At 41.7% G+C, this 19,515-nt stretch overlaps 2 protein-coding genes across 2 annotated transcripts in view; one reads left to right on the top strand and one right to left on the bottom strand.

Annotated features, from left to right (window-relative positions):
- RNF150 (ring finger protein 150) overlaps positions 1–908 on the bottom strand; it is a 109,118-nt gene extending 108,210 nt beyond the window's left edge. Inside the window, exon 1 of the mRNA XM_039696128.1 lies at positions 6–908. Coding sequence (XP_039552062.1) covers positions 6–471 — 466 coding nt within the window. The 5' untranslated portion in view covers positions 472–908. The remainder of the gene's footprint in view (positions 1–5) is intronic.
- The window catches only part of SCOC (short coiled-coil protein), a 702,416-nt gene that overhangs the window by 288,452 nt on the left and 394,449 nt on the right, over positions 1–19,515 (top strand). The window lies entirely within an intron of this gene.

Below are 19,515 nucleotides of genomic sequence, written 5' to 3'. Positions count from 1 at the left end.
CTCACCTGCGTGGGGCATGGTGATGGTTTCGTTGGCGTTGCTGGAGCCCACGTTATAAATGACGACGGCGGAGGCGTTCTGGGCGGCGGCGTGGCGGATCTTGTCCTTGTAGGTGCAGTTTCCCCGCGGGATCAGGGCCACCCAGCTCTTGCCCGGCGCCGGGGCGTTGAAGCGGGTGCCGGGGTCGCAGGCGTAGCGGTCGGCGGGCGAGGCGGAGAGGGCCACCTGCCCGCGGGCGTCCTGCTTGGGCGACTGCTCGCCGTAGCGCCCGCACTCGCTCTTCTCGCTGCGGAGCTCGGCGCTGCCGGCTGCCGGGTCGGCGTAGGTGATGTTGACGAAGGCCGTGTACCACTCCTCCTTCTCGGCCACGGTGAAGTCCAGGCACAGCAGATGCACGAAACAAAAGGACAGCAGCCATGTTGAGAGCGCCAGGCTGCGGCACGCTTGGATCACAGACATTGCCATCTTCATCTGCCGGCCCCCCCGCCCTCCCTCCCTGCCTCCCTCCCGCCCGGCCGCCGCCGCCGCTCCGTGTGTGCGTGCGCGCCCCGAGCGCCGCTCCGAGCGGGGCCAGCGAGCGGGGGAGGGAGCCCTCCCCTCTGCAGCCGCTGCCTAATTCATGTCGGGGCCGTTTGATTTCCTCGGGCTGGCCCCGTCTCCGCCTTCCCTCGTCCCTCCTGCCCCTTCCTCCCCTCCCTCCCTCGCTCTGCCCGCGCAGCTGCCTCCCCCGCTGCTGGCAGGCACGGCGCGGGGGGAGCTCCCGACGCGCACACGGCGGCGCAGTTCCCGGTGCGGGCTCGGCCCCGGCCCGGCCCGGCCCCACGGACGCGCTGCTGGCGGAGGAGGGACTGCCGGCCGAGGGGCTGCACTCCGGGCCCGTGCAGGGACTCCCGGCGGAGGGGCTGCCGGCGGAGGGGGCTCCAGGCAGAGGGGCAGCGCTGCCCGGCTCGGCGGAGAGGGCTCCCGGCGGAGGGGGCTGCTGCCAAAGGGGCTCCTGGCAGAGGAGTTGCCGGCATAGGGGCCCCCCCCAAAGGGGCTCCCGGCAGAGGGGCTCCTGGCAGAGGGGTTCCCGGGAAAGGGGCTGCTTCCAGAGGGGCTCCTGGCAGAGGAGCTCCCGGGCTCCCGGCGGAGGGGGCTGCTGCCAAAGGGGCTCCTGGCAGAGGAGTTCCCGGGAAAGGGGCTCCCGCCGGAGGGGCTCCTGGCAGAGGAGTTCCCGGCAAAGGGGCTGCTTCCAGAGGGGCTCCTGGCAGAGGGGCTCCTGGCAGAGGGGTTCCCGGGAAAGGGGCTCCTGGCAGAGGGGTTCCCGGGAAAGGGGCTCCCGGCGGCGGCGGGAGCGGCGCGGTGGCGCCACCTGGCGGCGGCGCGGGCGCGGGGGGCCAGTCCCGGGGCCGCCCGTGCCGGGATCCGGGAGTCTCCCGGGATCCGGGAGTGTGCCGGGATCCCGGAATCTCCCGGGAGCACAGCTCGGCGCCTCCGAGCGCCCGCTTGAGTTTTGCTCCGGCTTTCCCGCTTTTCCTGTCTGCTGCAGGAGACGCTGAGAAGTTTGCTTATGTCGGTATTACAGTGTAAGGATGGCGCGCAGCCCATAGGGGTGGTCGTTTGTACAGAGGTTTTTAAGAACACGCCGAATACGTTTCCAGCTGTACTTTCCGGAATGGGAAGGACAGGCGAATTTACTAAAATCAGATGTGGCTGACAGGAGCACAGAAAGCCTCAAAGAACGATGGAGCTGCTCCCTGGAGGCAGTTCAACGATGTGCTTAATTTTGTTTCGGTGAAAGCCCAGACTTGGGGGTTTGCAGTGTATGAAACACCCCAAAAGAATTTTGGCCATGACTGACACCTTTCAAAAGGATCAGATCACAGCTGGACTCTATGTCTGTCTGTACTAGTGCAAATGAAGGCCAAAATTCCACTTTCCTATCACTGTGTTCCATAAAAAAAGAATGTCTTACATGATTTATAGGTAGTGCCTCTTGTAGCCCGTTAGTAAAACCTGCTGCTAGAAATACCATTCACTTTCATTCAATGAGTGCCTGAGTATCTCACTCGTGTCAATATTTGCCTCGTTCCAGATTATGTTCATAGCTGCCCATGATCCAAACAAACAAGCCCTAACCATGTTTTATACACACACATGCTGTTTCAAAAAAGTTAATTCCCTAAAGCTGAAAAAAGTGAATTTGGGAGGCAAATGTGAATAGGGGAATAAAATAGAGAAGTTTACAGGGAAATATGGTAATTTACCAAGAAGTCTACCATTAAGCAAGAGGAAAATTTTCCTTGAAAGCCATTCTTGAATAAGCAAAGTCATCAAATGTGAAGAAAAATTACTGTGTAGAACTAACATTGAAATGCAAAAGTAGATGGCAATCAACATTAATTAGAAAGTGTTGAGATTTCATCAGGGAAGCAAAAGCCCTAAGGGGAAAATCCATGCCTGGAGGGGCTATGGGTAATAAAGCATTTGTATGTTTAGAAGTGGAAGGAGAATTATTAGAAGAGAAGGCTAAAATACATATATATATATGTTTTTTTACATAAATACTTCAGGATTGTTTTTGGAAAGAAAGAGAGGAAATGTTTGCTAGATTATGGACTAAAAAAAGAAGTATCTCCTAAGAACATATGAAAAACAGCAGTCCCAGAAAAATGGCACACATGTACCAATAAAATACCAAAAGAAGGGACAGGAGAACTGAGAGAGTAACTATCTTTTTAACACTTCAAGTAAATCTTGGCATAGCAGGAAAATCTTGAAAGATTTAGTGTTCAGTTTTCTGATAAGGTTCAGAAAAACTAATTACAGTGACCAGTTAGTTACAGGCTGATTAGGCTGACATTAACCAACTTGAAGAAAAATAAGAGAGAGAGGAAAAAAAAAAAAGTACGGGCAAAGTGTTTTTATGGGAAGTGGCCTGCCAAGCAAATATGGTTCATGTTTTTGTGAGGAAGTTATCAGCGTGGTTAGTAAAGTTACACAGCCACATCCATAACAGGTTTTTGACAGGTGTGCTATTCAATGATACATGACACTCTCATTACACTGTAACCTATTAGGGACCAGATAAGACGAACTTAGTTAAAACAGAATGTGCTTTAATGGAGCTTAATGTAAAAACACATCTCCAGGTGACAAAGTGCCAGCCACTCTGGAGCAGTGTGTGGTTTACTCTACACACAGGGAAGGGTGTGGGGTCAGAGTAGGAAAGAATTGTTCTGTATTCCTAGGGAAAAGGGGCCTAAAGAGGATACAGCTATCCCTGGATATTTCAGAGGAGCAACAAGTAGGAAATAGTAGATTTTTACTCTGCTTGAAACGCCAGTGAGACAAATGTTGAAAACTGTCCAGTTTTGGTATTTGCATTTTAAAATAGATATTGAGAACCTTGAGAAAGTTAAGAAAGGAAACCTAAACATAATTTTAAGTAGTTTCTCTCCAGGGATAGTCTTCAGGTGCCCAATCTATTCAGCTTTTCAAGAAAAGAGGTGATGTGATTACATTGTGTAAGTACCATCACAGGGATAAAACAGTGGTACTAACAGGCTCTTTAAGCTAGAGGATAAAACATAACAGGAGCCTAAGTTTAAACTAGACAGTGCAGCTCAGAGCAAAAGTAGCTGATTAAACAGTACCTGTCTACTGGAGAAAATTCAGAAGTGAGACGGTTCTGGCAAGTGAAAGACAATCTGCTCTTATATTCAAATTAAATAAACAAACACCAATCAAAAGCATGCTTCAAATGTAAGATTAATCACAATTAATTTATAATCTAGTGGTCACTTCTCACCTTGAAAATACTCTTGAATAAAGAAAACAGAATACTTCATTACTTCTGTTGCTGAAAGAAGAACTACAATTGACCAGTTCAATGCTTTGACTTAAAACCACCCAGTGTGATGTCATAGCTGATGGTGGTTCTTCCCATGTTGTTTCTGTTCACAGGAATATCTTCTCCAGAGCTCTGTTCTAGTCCTGGCACAAGGACACCATGCTTTCAAGTACAGCAGTAAATGTTTCTTGTCAGGCCACCAAGACATTTGCCACCATCCTACCCTACCCTATGTTCTCTCCTTCAGAAAAACCCAAACCTATAGAAGCATACTAGGCATTGTCACAAATCTCATTGCCCGAATTACAGTGAACAGCACACTTTTATATGCTACTGAAAATAATTTTACATTATCAGTAGCATTGGGATGAGGGGTGTATCTCTGGAATTTGAGTGTTATGTATGAATTTAACAACATATTACAAATTCTCTGCCCCGTTTTCCATGTTTCTGAAGTGACAATAATTCCATCTGAACTATCTGAACCTTGCAGAAAGCTACAAGACCATCATATTCAAACTTGAGTGTGTGAAATAGGGTTAGTAAGTAGAAGAGAAGTGGCATGTGGGGAACTCCAGCTCCAGATTCTTGATATATAGAAACTCAGAAGCTGGATTTAGGCAACAGCTCATAATTAGCAAAGCATACATTGAAATTCACTGTGTGACTATCTCTGCAATATGCTACAACACTTGGCCCTTTCATGAGGTAAAATTCATTAGTTTATACCCTTTTTGGTTTAAAAGGCAATTGCTATGCTTGCATTGTGCTGGATTATGTGTCATTTGTGTACCAAAACCCAAATGATCTCAAAGGAAATAGCAGAAATTTCTTTAGTTAAAGGTGAGGAATCTCACCAGGTTACTAAAGCCCTCTGTTATCGAATCCCATAGTGTTTTGTGGACCTTGCCAAGAGGTAAAATGGCAAAAGGTTTAAAAATTAGACTTTAAAATACTAGGCTGCTTAAATTCTGCCGAAGTGGGGATTTACCTGGAATTTAGAAATCTTCATCCAGAAGAATACTGAAGGTGGCATTACAGGATATTGGAAAAGCCCATACTAGGTGCACTGGCTCCCTTTATCACTGCAGGGAAGATCATCCAGGAAGCAATGCAGAGTGTGCAAAATTGATGCCTTATTGTATGTAGGACCTAGATAGTCCCAAAAGTCAGTCATGATGTGTTGAACTGGGCACAGGCAAAAGCAAACTTTGGGAAAATACACACCACAGAGTAGGTGAGAAGTCCCTCCTGTCTCTCCTCTGAGGAGGTTCTGATCAGTTCCCTCAGCCTTGGGTGTGACTGTCCCATGGGGTTAGGGCCCTAACATATGTGTCTGAGAGGGACCTGGGGTTAGTGCTAACATCAGTGCAAGTCTTAAGGTTTCTTGATGCTGATGGGCAGCAGGAAAGCTGACTGAAATACAATCTGTGTGTGTGCTCAGGAGAAGTTCTTTTGCCTTCCCTGGATATTAGACTGAAATTGATTCTTTTCTACAGCTAGAGAAGAGCAGAAGAGATGTTAACACTGAGAGACCATGCAAATGCTAAAACAATACCATCTCCTCATCTATTTGCTGCCAATACTTTGGTTTGAGTCACCAACCCCACTGTGTCAGTTCATTTTGAGAGTTAATTGAGCCATACATCTTTTCTTTTCCTAACTGACACTGATAATACTCCATCCATCTTCCTATTCATATGCTAATAGCTATATTACCTGTCACTTCATTCCAGAATCCTGCCTTAGATTGGAATACTGCTTAATTCTACTCTAACATTCTCTGTATCACTACAGTTGCCACTGTCATTCTGGTTTCATTTATTTAGGTACATTTGAAATGTTCTTGAGAATACTTTGACACTTTAAAGAAAGTTTCTGAGTCAAGTCCCAGACAAAAAGGGATCTGTGTTACAGCAAAAATAAATTTCTCACTGGAGCTAAAGGAAAAGTTCAATAGAATGTATAGGGAAAGTAATATTTTAATTTAAAAACTATGAAAATAGTTCAAAGGAGCCTTACCTTCTTTGATCTCTATTTTCATACTGAGATAGTGTTCCCTGTGTTCCAAAGGCAAAACCTGCCATGTTTCATTATATTTGTTTAGTGTCTGCTTCCATTAGAGATTTTTTTGGTAAAGTACACCCTAGGAGATGGCTACTGATGAACCTCTTTGTGCCTGTTCCTTATACTAATATAGCTTCCTAAAAATATGTTGAAAGAAAGAGTCACCTTTCTGTAATTTCTTTCTCTTCGTAATAGCTCATAAATCTCATGTAGAGATTTATTCAGCCCTTAGTCAGAATATTGGCTTTTCCTTTGCAATGTAAAAATATCAAAATCTTAGTTTTCTCCTGTTATTAGGTTATTTCCCTTGCTCTCCTATAAAGGGAGGTATTTTGATGTCTCACAGAAAAAGTGAACAGGCAAAACCCAGCCCCAGCTCTGCAGGGCAGCCAAGGGGGCACTTCCTGCCATCCTGGCCAGGTGGCTTCTCCTACAGGACACCAGGAACTTGATTATAAGTTCTCACCTTATGTACTGCTCCTTTCCTACTTGTCTCCCTCTAAGGCAGAGCAGGTGTAATTAAAAATATCAAAGATTGACCAGAACCCCCCCAAGCTTCTGTTATTAAGCTTAACATCTTCCACAGTCCACAGCATGAGGGAAAAGGGAACTTCTGTGACGAGCAGCTCCCTTAAACAGTCACCCTGACCAACTGGAGACACCACTTAGCTTGACTGTGCTCAGATTTGTATTTCTGCATCTGCGCTTGCTGCTCTGCTGACAGACACACACAGAGTGAAACACAGTCCTGCTGAGGCAGAATATCTTAACACACAGCTCCAAAATGGTGTCAGTTTTTAGTGTTTTAATAATCTTCCAGGGAAAATGTTGTGAAGAACCTAAACCAAACTGTAACCGATAAAAGAGATAATTTCTTAAAAAAACAGACAAATGTATTAATCAAGACTGCGTAATGAGTAGAACCTGCCGCAAAAGCTGCAAAGAAATGCATGATTAGAGATGATCATGCTGGAAGTTCATATGACCTGGAGCAAAGAGAGTCATGCTAAGTGTTTGTTAGGTGGCTTATAACATCTGTAGTACCACAATAAATCTTGGAAGCAGAGGTTGCCAGCTTCATGCCATTCTCTAATGCCTAAAAGAAACACAGAGTTGAATCTCTGTGCAGAAAAAAAACCTGTATATTGTGGACAATATATAAAAAACATTACTGCAGTTTTCAAATTAGTGGCAGAGTTTTGCTTTGCACTAGTGTAGTGTAACATATCAGTGAATATGCTGTAGAACAGAGTAGTCATACAAAGTTACTTGCTCAACAGACATCCTGCATCTTGCTCCTTAAGCAGTCACCAACAAGCCTCTGAATGCAATAATGAAAAATAGATGAATCCAGGATAATGGTAAGAGGGATTTTTTGGGGCAATTCAAACATATGCAGAGGTTCCTGGTCTTTCTCTGAATGCAATAATGAAAAATAGATGAATCCAGGATAATGGCAAGAGGGATTTTTTTGGAGCAATTCAAACATATGCAGAGATTCCTGGTCTTGCTTGAGAGATGGGAAGCATATACCTGAATTAATTGGGCATTCTGTACTAGTACACCTTGCTAATGACCTTAAACAGAAGATTTAAACAGTGTCACAGATGCTTGGCCAAATGGAAGACAGTAATATGTTCTCCTGAACACAGATGGGTGAGGTTACTAAAAGAAATTTCCCAAGAGAGATTCCTGGGATTGATCACCGTTAACAGGAGTATAAATGACCTCTATGCATACAAACAAAATGGGAAATTAATTGACAACATAAAATAAGGTGCCATTGGCAATCGAGAGAAAGGCATGTATGGAATACAGCAAAATTTATTGATCCAACCGAGAGAGATGTGATGAAATTCAATAGTGCACAATGCCAGGTCATTTACAGATTGGAACACATATTTCTCCTCTTAACTGGAAGCTTCTTGGTTGGGATAGTGGTTCATGAAGACGACAGTGTCACAAAGATCTCATTAACACCCCCTCCCCCCTTCAAATGTGGCCCTAAAATGCACTAGCAGATAGGATCAGCAGTGATGGGAGGCATACAAACCTTTTCATGTGATGCCTCAAGAAAACCCACCTGGAGCTGCTCTTGTAAAAGATGCAGAAAAGGGCATCTAGAAGACTGAGGGAGTAAAGAATTATTTATGAGAAAGTTAAAAGCTTGACAACAAGGGCAAAACCAAATGAGATTTGATGGTCTCTGTTGATATATCAGGAAAGCTAAATGCAGTGGAAGGAAAACAGCAATTTAGGATTTGGCCCTTAAGAAAAAGACTGCAAATTGATCATATATAAACAAATATAAAATAAAATAAAAAGAGGAAAGCTTTTAATTTACAGAAAGGTGTCATTTTCTCTTTACCTAACTATAATTAAAGAGACAGGATAAACAGATGTGAAGGAATTATTAAGTGATGACATGCAATAGGAAAGTTTGGACTAGATGATCCAGGAAATCCCCTTTGTCCATATCCAAATTTAGCTTTAAAGGTTGCCAGGATGTTTCTTTTCTTTCCTTCCCCTGAAAACAGCATAAATAGCATTATTAGAAGACACCAGATGGTGCTGTCACCGAGAGTTTTACAAGCTCTGTACTTCCAGACTTTCATATCTGTAGGTTATGGCCAAAATGCATGGGCACATTAAGCATAGTTTATGATGTTCCCACATATGCTTCTTAAGATTGTTTGCTGCTGAAAGCTGTGACTGAACAGGTTCTTAGAAGCAGTGCTACAGCTCAAGGGAAACACTTTCATAAGTAGATATTAAAATTCTGCTTCAAATAGTATTTTTGCCACCAGTTTTAATGAAAATTGCACTGAATCTTAGGGATGCCAAGCCCATGAAAAAAAAATAAAAAGAGACCCTAGGATTTTGCTGTCTCATTTGCTTATTTCCTTCCTCAGATCTTTCTTAAATCAAGTGGAAGGGTATTTGTTACCTGGACTGCAGCTCAGACTACAGCCTATTAAGACTTTGAACTGAATTAAAGGAAAAAGTATGCAGAGTGTTTGCTTAAAAAAATTGATAGAGTTCAGATCTTGAATTCTGGGCTATTACCTCTTCTCATTCCCTTTGTGCTTTAGATTTCTGCCCTCCTGTAAGGCTAGTTTTCAAAAGTAAGTGTTCTGAACTCATCACTCAAATACTTCGGACACTGCATTAGGGTTTAGATAATAGCCCTATCCTTTATATTGTCCTCTTACCTCATACATTTATAAAGTGTTTATCACTACAGTTACAGTGACAAAGAAATGGCCATGCTGGAGTGACAGAGAAATGACCCATGTAGGGGAAGAACTGATGAATGATTGATAAGTACGCTTTCAGCAAAAAAAATCATTCGAGGAAGTTTGTTCATCAAGTTCTAGTTCTAGTCTCAGATGTGGACCTTTTTTTAATAAATAAAGGATTGAGCACAGCGGTTTGCAATAACATTGCTGTTTGTCTGACAGAGTTAAATGCTTTAGTCAATATGATGTCTAAAAGCTGTTTTTTGTGGAGACTAAAACTTTTGTTGTCATATGAGTCAATGTAATGGTTCATTATAACATCGTCTTGGGAGAAGACAAGACTTTTCTGGAGTCAGTAAGGGTTTGTTTTTGCTACAGATAGCAAAGACTAATTAGGGTTCCTGGAAGAATCCATTATGATCACCTACTCTAATTTCCTAAGACGCTAATGATGTTATTAACATTTAAATCGTTAACATTGTTTTTAATATCAGGTATCATTCCTAGCTCCATATTTTATGAGAAATTAGAAAAAAAAAAGGTAAATCTTCAGCTTGTTTGTATCTCAAGAATGTATACAGAGGTTTATATTTCATTATGCTTCTCAAACTTTACAAACTAATTTTTGATCTTCAAAGTAAGTTTATAGAAATCCATTAGTTGACTTCTAAGCTACCCATGAATATAGAAAAACTTACTTCCACTATAAATCACTTTCTTCCTTCTATCCATAACATCAATAAAAACTAGCAAAATATTTCAGTAGGTAGCAAAGCTGCCCTGCCTGTATTGTGATGACAAAAAGTACACATGCACGCAAGCATGCATTTAGTAAAAAACTAATATTCTTTTCTCCATGCACAGCATAACCTTGTTCTTGTTTCTTTACCTTGAATACTTCAATTCTAAACAGAGTGCTTGGTTTAGTACTAGTGGCAACTACCTGTCCTGCCACATGTAAGCCATCAAAAAGTTTTTTCCCCCAAATGCTTTCTTGCTTCCAAATAGTCCAGAGAGGCCTAAGAGAAATATTTTGCCATATTTATCAAATGTCAAGCCTTTTGGCTTTTAGAGAATCAACATTTAGGCAAGATTTTGAAGGCAAAAGGCTGAAATTATTTTTCATGAAGCTCTCATCCCTTTACCTTGTGAGGACATCCAGAGAAATCAAAGAAAGCACAGGGACTTTCTCTCCACCTTGAGACAGAAGAAGCCTCCAGCCTCCTCTCCTCACCATGTGGGGGAAAGTCAGGCTCTGACGACAGAAGGGAAGGAAGGCTGTGTCTGAGATTTCCACTCTTTAGAGTGGTGGAAGATCCTGTGATTGGAAATATATGTGTGCATGCAATTTTTACAGAGATAGATCGATACACTTGTGGGTTTCTGCTAATGTTCTCTTTCTTATAACTATAATAGCTATTTTTTTATCATCATCATAATAATCTTTGAAGAATGGGAGATTAATTGGGCACCTTTCACGTTGCTGAAAGGTCTTCTGGATAAGTGGCCTCTCTTGGAGCAGGTATCACCCGTGTTTTCCATCTCTTTTAAAGCAGAAGGGAAGGCACACCAAAAAGAAAATGCTCTACCTCCTCTGTAAACATATAAAAAAACTTTATTTATTTAGTTGGTTTTATGTTGGTTACATCATTATTTATACTTAAAACTTTTAGGACAGCCTGTAGTACCTGGTAGGTAGCTGTACAGGTTTTGCACATCCTGTTTTTTGGTAGTGGGAGGCCACAGAGGTGGCTTCCGTGAGGAACTAAACGCATTGTTAATTTGTTTTCTCTCTTCTGCCCAGCTGTGGCAGGGGAGAGTGAGCAAATGGCTTTCTTGGGTGCATGGAATTTGGCCAGTGTCACACCATGAAGTAGCCAAGCCCTCAGCACAAGGAAGCATTTGATTTGTCCTCCCATCACTGCCTCCAGCTCATACTGCACTGCCTGCCAGAAATGACTGGCTTAGATACCAAAGCACAAGACCTCTGCTTTGTGCTAACATCAACCATCAGTTAAATACAGCTCAAAACGCCTCACGCTGCAGTCTCTGAGTTTTTCAAGACTCTCACTTACAGTGACATCTCATGGTAATGAAGCCTCTGTTTCTAATCAAGCCTTTCTTCCCAAGGTTATTGAGAAGTTTAGATGTGCCCCTTCACTGATATACTGATATTAGACAATTTTTTTGTGTTGACATCCCAATCTTCAAGATACAGATTTTACAGTAACGTTGGCAATGCATACCCAAAGAGAACAATGCTGCAAACATTAGGTCTGTCCACAGGCACTGAGAGCTTCTTGCCTACCACATTTCACAGTATTCTGCACTGCTTAGCAGAGGCACAAAGGACGTCTAGCAAAGATTTTGATGTTCTGCAAAAGAAAAAGAAAAGTTGTTTCCTCTCTCAAATGCACAAGCAGGTCAGTCAATAGATTTTTAACTTCCAGACCACAGTTAAAAACAAACGATGCAATCTTAAACAGTACAAGTTTTTACATCACTAGAGCTAGTGGTAACTTCAAAAGAACATTGTCAGCACAGAGTAAAACACCAGCCAGGTGAAAGCAAATTAGATTACCTGTAAGCAAGACATTTTAGAAATACATTTTTCTCCAGCTGGTGCAGAATATTTAGTCTCTATCTTAGTCAGCATAAACAGTGAAAATATTGTACTTTCCTGTATACCAGCACAGTGCCACAACTTCTGCGTTGTACCCATTTAGACTGATAGGAACATTTACCTGGAAGGCTTTAATAACACAAAGTTTATTTGCTTTTTTGTTTCACTTTTATGTGTTATTAAAAAAAAAAAAGGCATTTCAGCTTGGAACATTAACCTCAACATGAGTGAAGTTCCAGCAAAGAGGCGACATGTTCATACTCCCCACTTAAATAAAGGATTGCTATAGGAATAGTTAGTGTATGTTGTGACTCTCTCTCATTTAATAAATATCCATACTCTTTTAGGCATTGGCCAAGCCTGAATCTCTCCTAGAGAACCAACCACAAGAGGTCATCCTTGGTCCATGAGAACCCTTTGCAGTCTAGGAGGAAAACTGTCTTCACAAGTGTACTGGATTTACTCAGTATTTTCAGGACCTTGAAAAAACTGACACAACTGAGATTGTTCTGCTTTCTTCATTAAAAAAAAAAGTTTCTGTAGTAAATTCAAGGTGGTTTTTATAAATATGTACCTTTAATACATCTTTTCTCGCTTTTGCTAAATTTCTTTCTTGAACTTTTCCACATGTTCATAGTTCAACTTTAACACAAGGATCAAGGAAGGGGATATTATTTGGGACTTTATTCTTGCTAGGAGAAACATATACTTATCAGTCCAAAAGAAGAGATAATAAAAATCACAGCTCACATGCTTCCTTCCTGTTGACTTTCAACAATCAATCTTGCCCCTTGTCCTATTCTCAACTTAAAAAACCCCAGTTGAAATATTACAAAAATGCTTCCTTTCTATTGTTATCTGATCCAAGACTGTCTCACTGGAATAAGGAGGTAGTAAGGCTTGGAAACTGTTTTATACTCCAAAGATTCTCTTATCCTGATTACTTCTAAAACTCGTATTTCTTTTCACAAAATCTCTTGAAAATGATACTTTCTTAACCACACTTGTACGTTAAAAGTCTTACCTAGGAACCCATCTCATGTCACAACAGGAATTTCATCCATCTTATGTAGCTTCCTTTGCCCATCTCATCAGCTTCCTTATGTCTTGTCCAGTCACTTGCCATTTTTAGGGCAATTCAGAATACTGTTAAAATGAGATCATCATCTTATCTTGGCCCTTTTCCTTCCTTTTTTTTATATTCATCCATTAGCTTTTCCTTATTCTTCATGCCATACTTTTGCCTCCAACTGTCCCTTAAAATGGGCACTGGAATACCTCTGAAGTTTGCCATTGCTGCCTCCTTGCCCACAGTGATACCCTCTGCCCACCCAACTCCCAAAAAGCACTGCCACACATTCTTCCACCTGCTTCACACAGAGGAGCATCCTTTTGTCTTCCTTCAAAAGCCTCTTTTAAACCAGTGTCAATTATTCAACTGGTAACATATTAATGTCAATGTAGCCAGGCAACTGATTTGCTTTGATCACTGCCAATTCTCCTTTCTTTCTTCTTTCCCAGTCTTTCTCAGGAGTCCATCCATATCCAGATGCAAGCTCTTTGAAAGAGAACCATCTTTTTACTTTCATGATCTCTTATGCCATATCATCCCACTCCATTCTAAGGGCTTCCATGCATGGGAATCAAACTATCCCAGAAGGCTTGAGTTGTGAGGGAAATGGCTTGCATAACTTATTTAGTGTGGAGGCATGGTCAGTCTGGGAGTGTGTTTGAATGCCAGCAAATTCCACTTGGTTTCAAGCAACACAGTGAACAATTTAAACCAGAAGTATTATCTTGATATACAGATATGCCTTCAGGTGGGACCTGTATGATTCCAGAGCAGTTTCCAGTCACATCAGAGACAACACCAAATTCACTGAAGTCAACAGCAAACTTCTACTGATTTTTGGCTAAGCTGGGATGTCATCCTCAGCTAGATAGGCACTGGAGAGTCACATCAGCACAAAGAAATTGTTGTAGTGGCCGCAGTATCATCTGCAGATATCACCATGGAAACCTCATCACAGATCAAACCTAACAATCCAGGAACATTCAATTAGCACCAGTGGCAGACTTATCCTCATAAGTAGCTACAATTTATTGAAATGCTAAAAGTTTGCAGGACAAATATTGCAAAAGAAAAGAAATCCAATTCAGGAATTTCATGGATATATTACATGCCAATTTTCTAGCTATAGAGTATATTTGTTACTGTACTTTAAATTAATTTTCAAATAAAGAATCCCACAATTAATATTTACTTCACATTTTATTCATGACTGTCCTCATCTCACTTTTTCTTACCAGCATTGCTGATAATTAACATTAGAGAAACAGACAAACAGAAAAAAGAATTACTTTGGGGGAATAAAGAGAAAATACCTTAAATATTCTTAATAATTGCATACACACAATGTATAAGGAAATCACTGTACTGTGGCTTACACTTGGACACTGCAATATACTGAGTAGCTCCACCAAATAGTTCTGCTCATGTAGAAAGTTATTTTTTTTATATTACATGAATTATAGTTGAATGTTCAACTACTCTGAATATTTGAACTATATTACTAGGCCTGACAAAATCCATTTTTATGTTGAATCTAGAGGAAAGTGATAAAAATATACCATCTAAAATTTTCAAACTTATTATGGATACTTTCTGTACAGAAAAAAAACCCCAACTCTGATTGTTTTACATCTCTATTGTATTTCCCATGAAAATTGCAGCATACTTTATGCAGGCAAAATTATCTTAATTCTTATACCAAATATGAGCCTTAATGTAAAATTTCATATCTTCCATCAGATGAACTTTGTCTGCTAAATAATATTATGCATATGCCCAGATATTCTATTAATACCTACAGGTTACACAAGTACACCAGCTTTCACTAGTCTGCTAAATCAGTTGTTTTATAGCCAGACAGATGAATCCAGCACAACTGGGCAATCAGTACCAAATCCAGGCCCTTTAGAAAGCTCAAAGTTCAACACCTCCTGCAACTTTCATGAAATGAGGAAAAATTTATGAAAGAATTTTCACTTCTTTTTATGCACAAACTTCATATAAAACCTTGATTCTATCTGTGTTCATGGGAATCTTTCCCCAAACCTCTCTGCTCATGGTTTCAACCCAGCATTTCAGCCCAAACTTATCCTTCCCAAAGTATTTCAGCCCAAATATATACTTCCCTTTCTTGTAGCTGTATGTAGTAATTCTTTGTGATATCTTCTCTCAGCTTATCTGTTCTGACTGCTGATTCCCCTCAGATGGCCACGTAAGGAGCCAAAAAGCATAGCTGGGGTTCTCTCTTTAAGCTATACAAGTTTTCCCTGCACTATACAGTTTTACAGGAATAACTACACCAGGGTATGTGTTACAGCCGTACTGCACTAAACCACCTAGAATATTCCTGGGACTTCCTTCTCTTCTTTCCTGTTCCTCCTCCTCTCACAGTTTTATTTTGCTCACTTTTGTTGAATGATATTGCATTTCAAAGCAAAATAATACTGACATATGTAGCAATTTGAATTTTTGGCATAATAATTACTTTTTCTTAATTTTTTTCTTAATTTTCATAATTTTTCTCCAGTTTGTAGGAAGCAGTTCTGAAATCAGCATGTAAGGTATGAAAAACTGCATCAGGAAAGGCAAGTGCCAAAAACATAGAAAAATGATTAGGTGTACTGTCCAACAAGTCTGACCAACAAGAGACCAAGGACTACAACCCTGTGATATGTGGGCTGAGATGGGATTGAAATGCTGACCTTAAACTGTGCAACCAATCTCAGCTCATCTCAAGGCCCTTGTTCACTTGTTAGGGCCAAGGGCTGGAGCAAGGCCATACCTCCAAGGACCAGAAACAAGGTAATAGCCAGCTCCCACAAGCTCAGGACAGAAACCAGGGCCAAGAGACATGTCACAGCCACTAGCAGCTCCAGCATCTGCCCAGCCAGTGCACCGCTATAGCCTGCCCTGTAAAAGCCAGACACAGGGGTGGCATTCCAGAATAACCCAGGACTGGCCAAGAGGTTTTGCTTCTCCATCAATTGCTAACCAACCTCCACCAGGGAAAACCTCGCAGACTTGCCTGTCAGTGATCTAGTAGGCAGCAAGGGTGCTGTCTTTCAGTTCATAATGAGCAAAAGCTTTTGAGGGTTACTAATGTGCATGAGACTATGGGAGGTGCCATCTTCTATCACAGGATGAAAGTGGAAAGTCTGTGTCAGCAAAATTCCCCAAAGGAAAGGCAATCAGAACTGTGCAGCAACCCATTTCCAAGCTGGATAATTGTATTTCATGTTTGCCTGCATTTATCTCTGCATCCTTCTTTCCCAAAGATTCCTGTAGTACTCCCACTTCCTATTTATAAGCTGCAACGGCTCCACTAGAGATGTAGCTGCACAATAGAGATAGGGAAACAAACTCTCTGAGGGTAATATTTGACTAGCTTTCAATGACTGCTTTTATTTTAGCACCTCAGCTCCAGCTCTGTTCTTAGATGGGCTGTGTCACATTGCATGTGTTGTACGCCTCTGGCAGGCATTCCTACGTAGCAAGGATAAAATACCAGCAATTAAAAAATCACTCCAAACTTTACTTCCACTTCACCTCAGATGCAAACAAGGCTATCTGCTAGATACCCACCCATTTGGATGAGCTCACCACCAGGCTGAGGAGCAACTGTTGAAGCTGAATCCAAGGAAGTCTGATATAATTGTGGATTGGGTTAATCAGAGGGAAGAATGTGTAATTTCTCTAGCTTTCTTTCAGAACACCTTTCCAGTGCTTCCACTGGTCTTTAAGAGATGCAGGGCACAGATAGTCCCTGAGACTCCTTATACTTGTGACTGTCCAACTGTGAAATGAAGAAATTGCACCACTCCCTAACAAGGACCATTGCCCCATTCTCTTCAAAACCTTCTCAAGCTCAAATTCAGACACACTCACCAACTTTGTGGTGAAAAAAATAGCCTTTTAGAAAAGCTCTGGTAACTCCATAGCATTCCTGGAATGTCTTTATATTCATCCACAAAATGGCCCACTCCCCTCATTCGCCTTCATTTGTGCCTCACAGTGCTGGTGGGGCCATGGCAGCCTCTGAGAGATTGAGTTGAAAGGACAGACCTGCTGTGACACAAATGTTCCCCTGGGTGCCAGCACAGGGCAAAGGTAGGGTGAGGCCAAGTTGACAGTGGGAGCAGTGGGACACAGGGGCAGGCCAGGTGAGGGTCTTGCTCAAAGTGCCAGACTCAGCAGGTCCATGTGAAAACATGTAACTGTACCTTTTGCTCAGCAAGGGAGCTCTGAAATTCTCTCCCTTGCCTTTTCCCAGCACCTCAGGCTGTCTCTCCCATTTTACATGCTCACTCCTCATTCCAAGTACCTTCAATCCCCAGCCCACCGATGGATGAACGCCACAGTCAACACCCAATGCTGTGCAAAACTCGACAGATCCACCAGTGACTGCAGAGGCACTTGTTGAGCTGGAAAGCATCCCACAAGAATGGATATGTGCACAGGACTGAACACATCATTTCCACCTTTCACACAAGTGATCCCATTTGGGCTTCAGATTTTCAAAGATCTTAATTTGAGGTCTTTGATATTTCTGGGAACATTAAATGACCCATGAGAAACTGTTGGGATGCTGAATTTACTTTAGCCCCTGAAACCTCATGAATAAATTCAGCAAGGAATGTTTTTTAACAATCCAGTTATTTGATAGCCTTGATTAAACCTTTTTAGAATGACTGGAGGCTCTGAATATTATTTATTCATATTTGAGCAGAGAAATAGTCACTCATGCATAGAAATCTGCAGTGACTCATGGAATGATGTGCTTCCTTATGCACAGCAATCCTCAGTCAGTCACACAGTGACACACTCCTGCCCAGATATACTTAGCAACATGCACAGTGACAGCCTGGCCCAGAGCACTGATTTTAGAAATCCTTGTAGGCTCCCACAAGGGCCTCCGCTCTCTTGAAGCTGAAAGCAAAACTCCCCAGTGACTCCAGCCCACAGTGCCAAAAGAGGCTCATCCACCTTCTTCCTCTGAGCTGAGCCTTTTCTCACCACTGTGGCATTTCCCTGGTGAGGGTCTCCCTAAGGTCACTAATGCATTTATGAAAGGAAATCTCATTTTCACTACCTGCACATTTTAATATCTGAATGGCAAAGGGCTGCTGTTCTGCATTTTGGGTTTTATTTTATTTGGCTTTATATGGAAATTTTGCATTAAACAAACATTACATGACAGTAAAGGGGATGAGATGGCTCAGGGGATCAGTAATGGGCTGTGAAGGCTTTCCTTTCTAGGCCAGTGCTCCAGTTCATTCTAGGCTGTTTTAGCTGGATTTAACATAGAAAAACAGTGAGCTCATTTAAAAGGTCTGAGCTCTCTGAAATGAATTAGATTTAAAATTAACTGACCAGTGACAAAAACACCACTATGCAAATAAACTCCACCAAGCAGCCACTTGCATAAAACAAATGCAAGCAACATTTTACTTCAGCTGGGTAATGATACAAATGAAAATGCTCTGGAAACGTACTGGCTGCCAGGGGCACCCCATCCATCTTCCAGCCCAAATCTGTTACACAACTGGCTTTTGTAGGATGCCTGGAAGGTCTTCAAGCTCAGAGTGGGTCAGACCAAGAGAAGCAGGCAGTGACCAAAAGTTATTCCTTCCTAACTTCACTCATCATCATGCAAATTGCAAATTCATAGCCTCAAGGCCCTTGCAGACAAATATTTAACTTCATATAAAATACATAGCCACATCCTAGCTGCAAATGGCAACAGTCTGCCCAGAGACATGACACCAACAAGAAACACGGTAAAACAAACAAACAGCTCTTCAAACACTTTGATACTTCCAGGACCCATCAGATGCACACTCAATGCAGAGTCAAAAGTCAAAAGAGATATAACCTAGTAAAAATGAGCACAGAAACCGGCTCAAAGCCCAGAATGCTGTTTTCAGAAACTGCTTGCTTTTGTTTTGCTTTTTGTCTTGTCAACAGTGTTGCAGTTTTCACTAGTGTTTTAAATAATATGTGAATACAATTAAATAATTGGAGCAAACTCTTCAATTCCCCCTCATAATCCATCGAAAAGGCTTTTGCTGAGTTTTTAACAGCACTGTGCTTCAAACACCTATTCTAAAAATGGAAATGTATATAATATCACCAGTGGATAAGCTCTAACTCAGAGTAGGACTACAGATTCATTACTCCACAATAAATATAAATAAGGAGTTTAGTGAACATGACTATTCACATAGTGAGCACATGACTATTTAGAATGACATTTCAAAAAGTCTCAATGTACAGGTACTTGAGAAGCAATAGAACTGTTATTACAACTTTGGACCATAAATGAAATCTAATAAAACACAGATGAGAATGAATTTTCAGAATGAGAAACTATTTTCAAAATACTAACTAACAGTAGTGGAACATAAACAAATGGGTTTTCTAAATCAATCAGAATACTGAGGACTGATACCCATGCCTAGAAATGGTTCCAAGTATCATTTTTCATAGTGCCATAAGCATCTGATTTGACACTCTATTACCTGCATTCAAGCATCTTATTTATAATACAGGTATTACATCACCTACACTGTGAAATTCAATATATGATGGATTGCTGTATGAACCTATGCTACACTGGGTGCAATCCTGTTCTTTGTCCACAGTGCTTTTCAAAAACACAGTGAGTGCAAGTAAGATGGGAGCT

The sequence above is a fragment of the Passer montanus genome, unplaced genomic scaffold (genome assembly GCF_014805655.1).
Source record: "Passer montanus isolate IOZ18808 unplaced genomic scaffold, ASM1480565v1 scaffold95, whole genome shotgun sequence".
NCBI classification, from domain to species: domain Eukaryota; kingdom Metazoa; phylum Chordata; class Aves; order Passeriformes; family Passeridae; genus Passer; species Passer montanus.
Note: the sequence above shows the minus strand (reverse complement) of the source record. Positions and strands in the feature narration are given on the sequence as shown.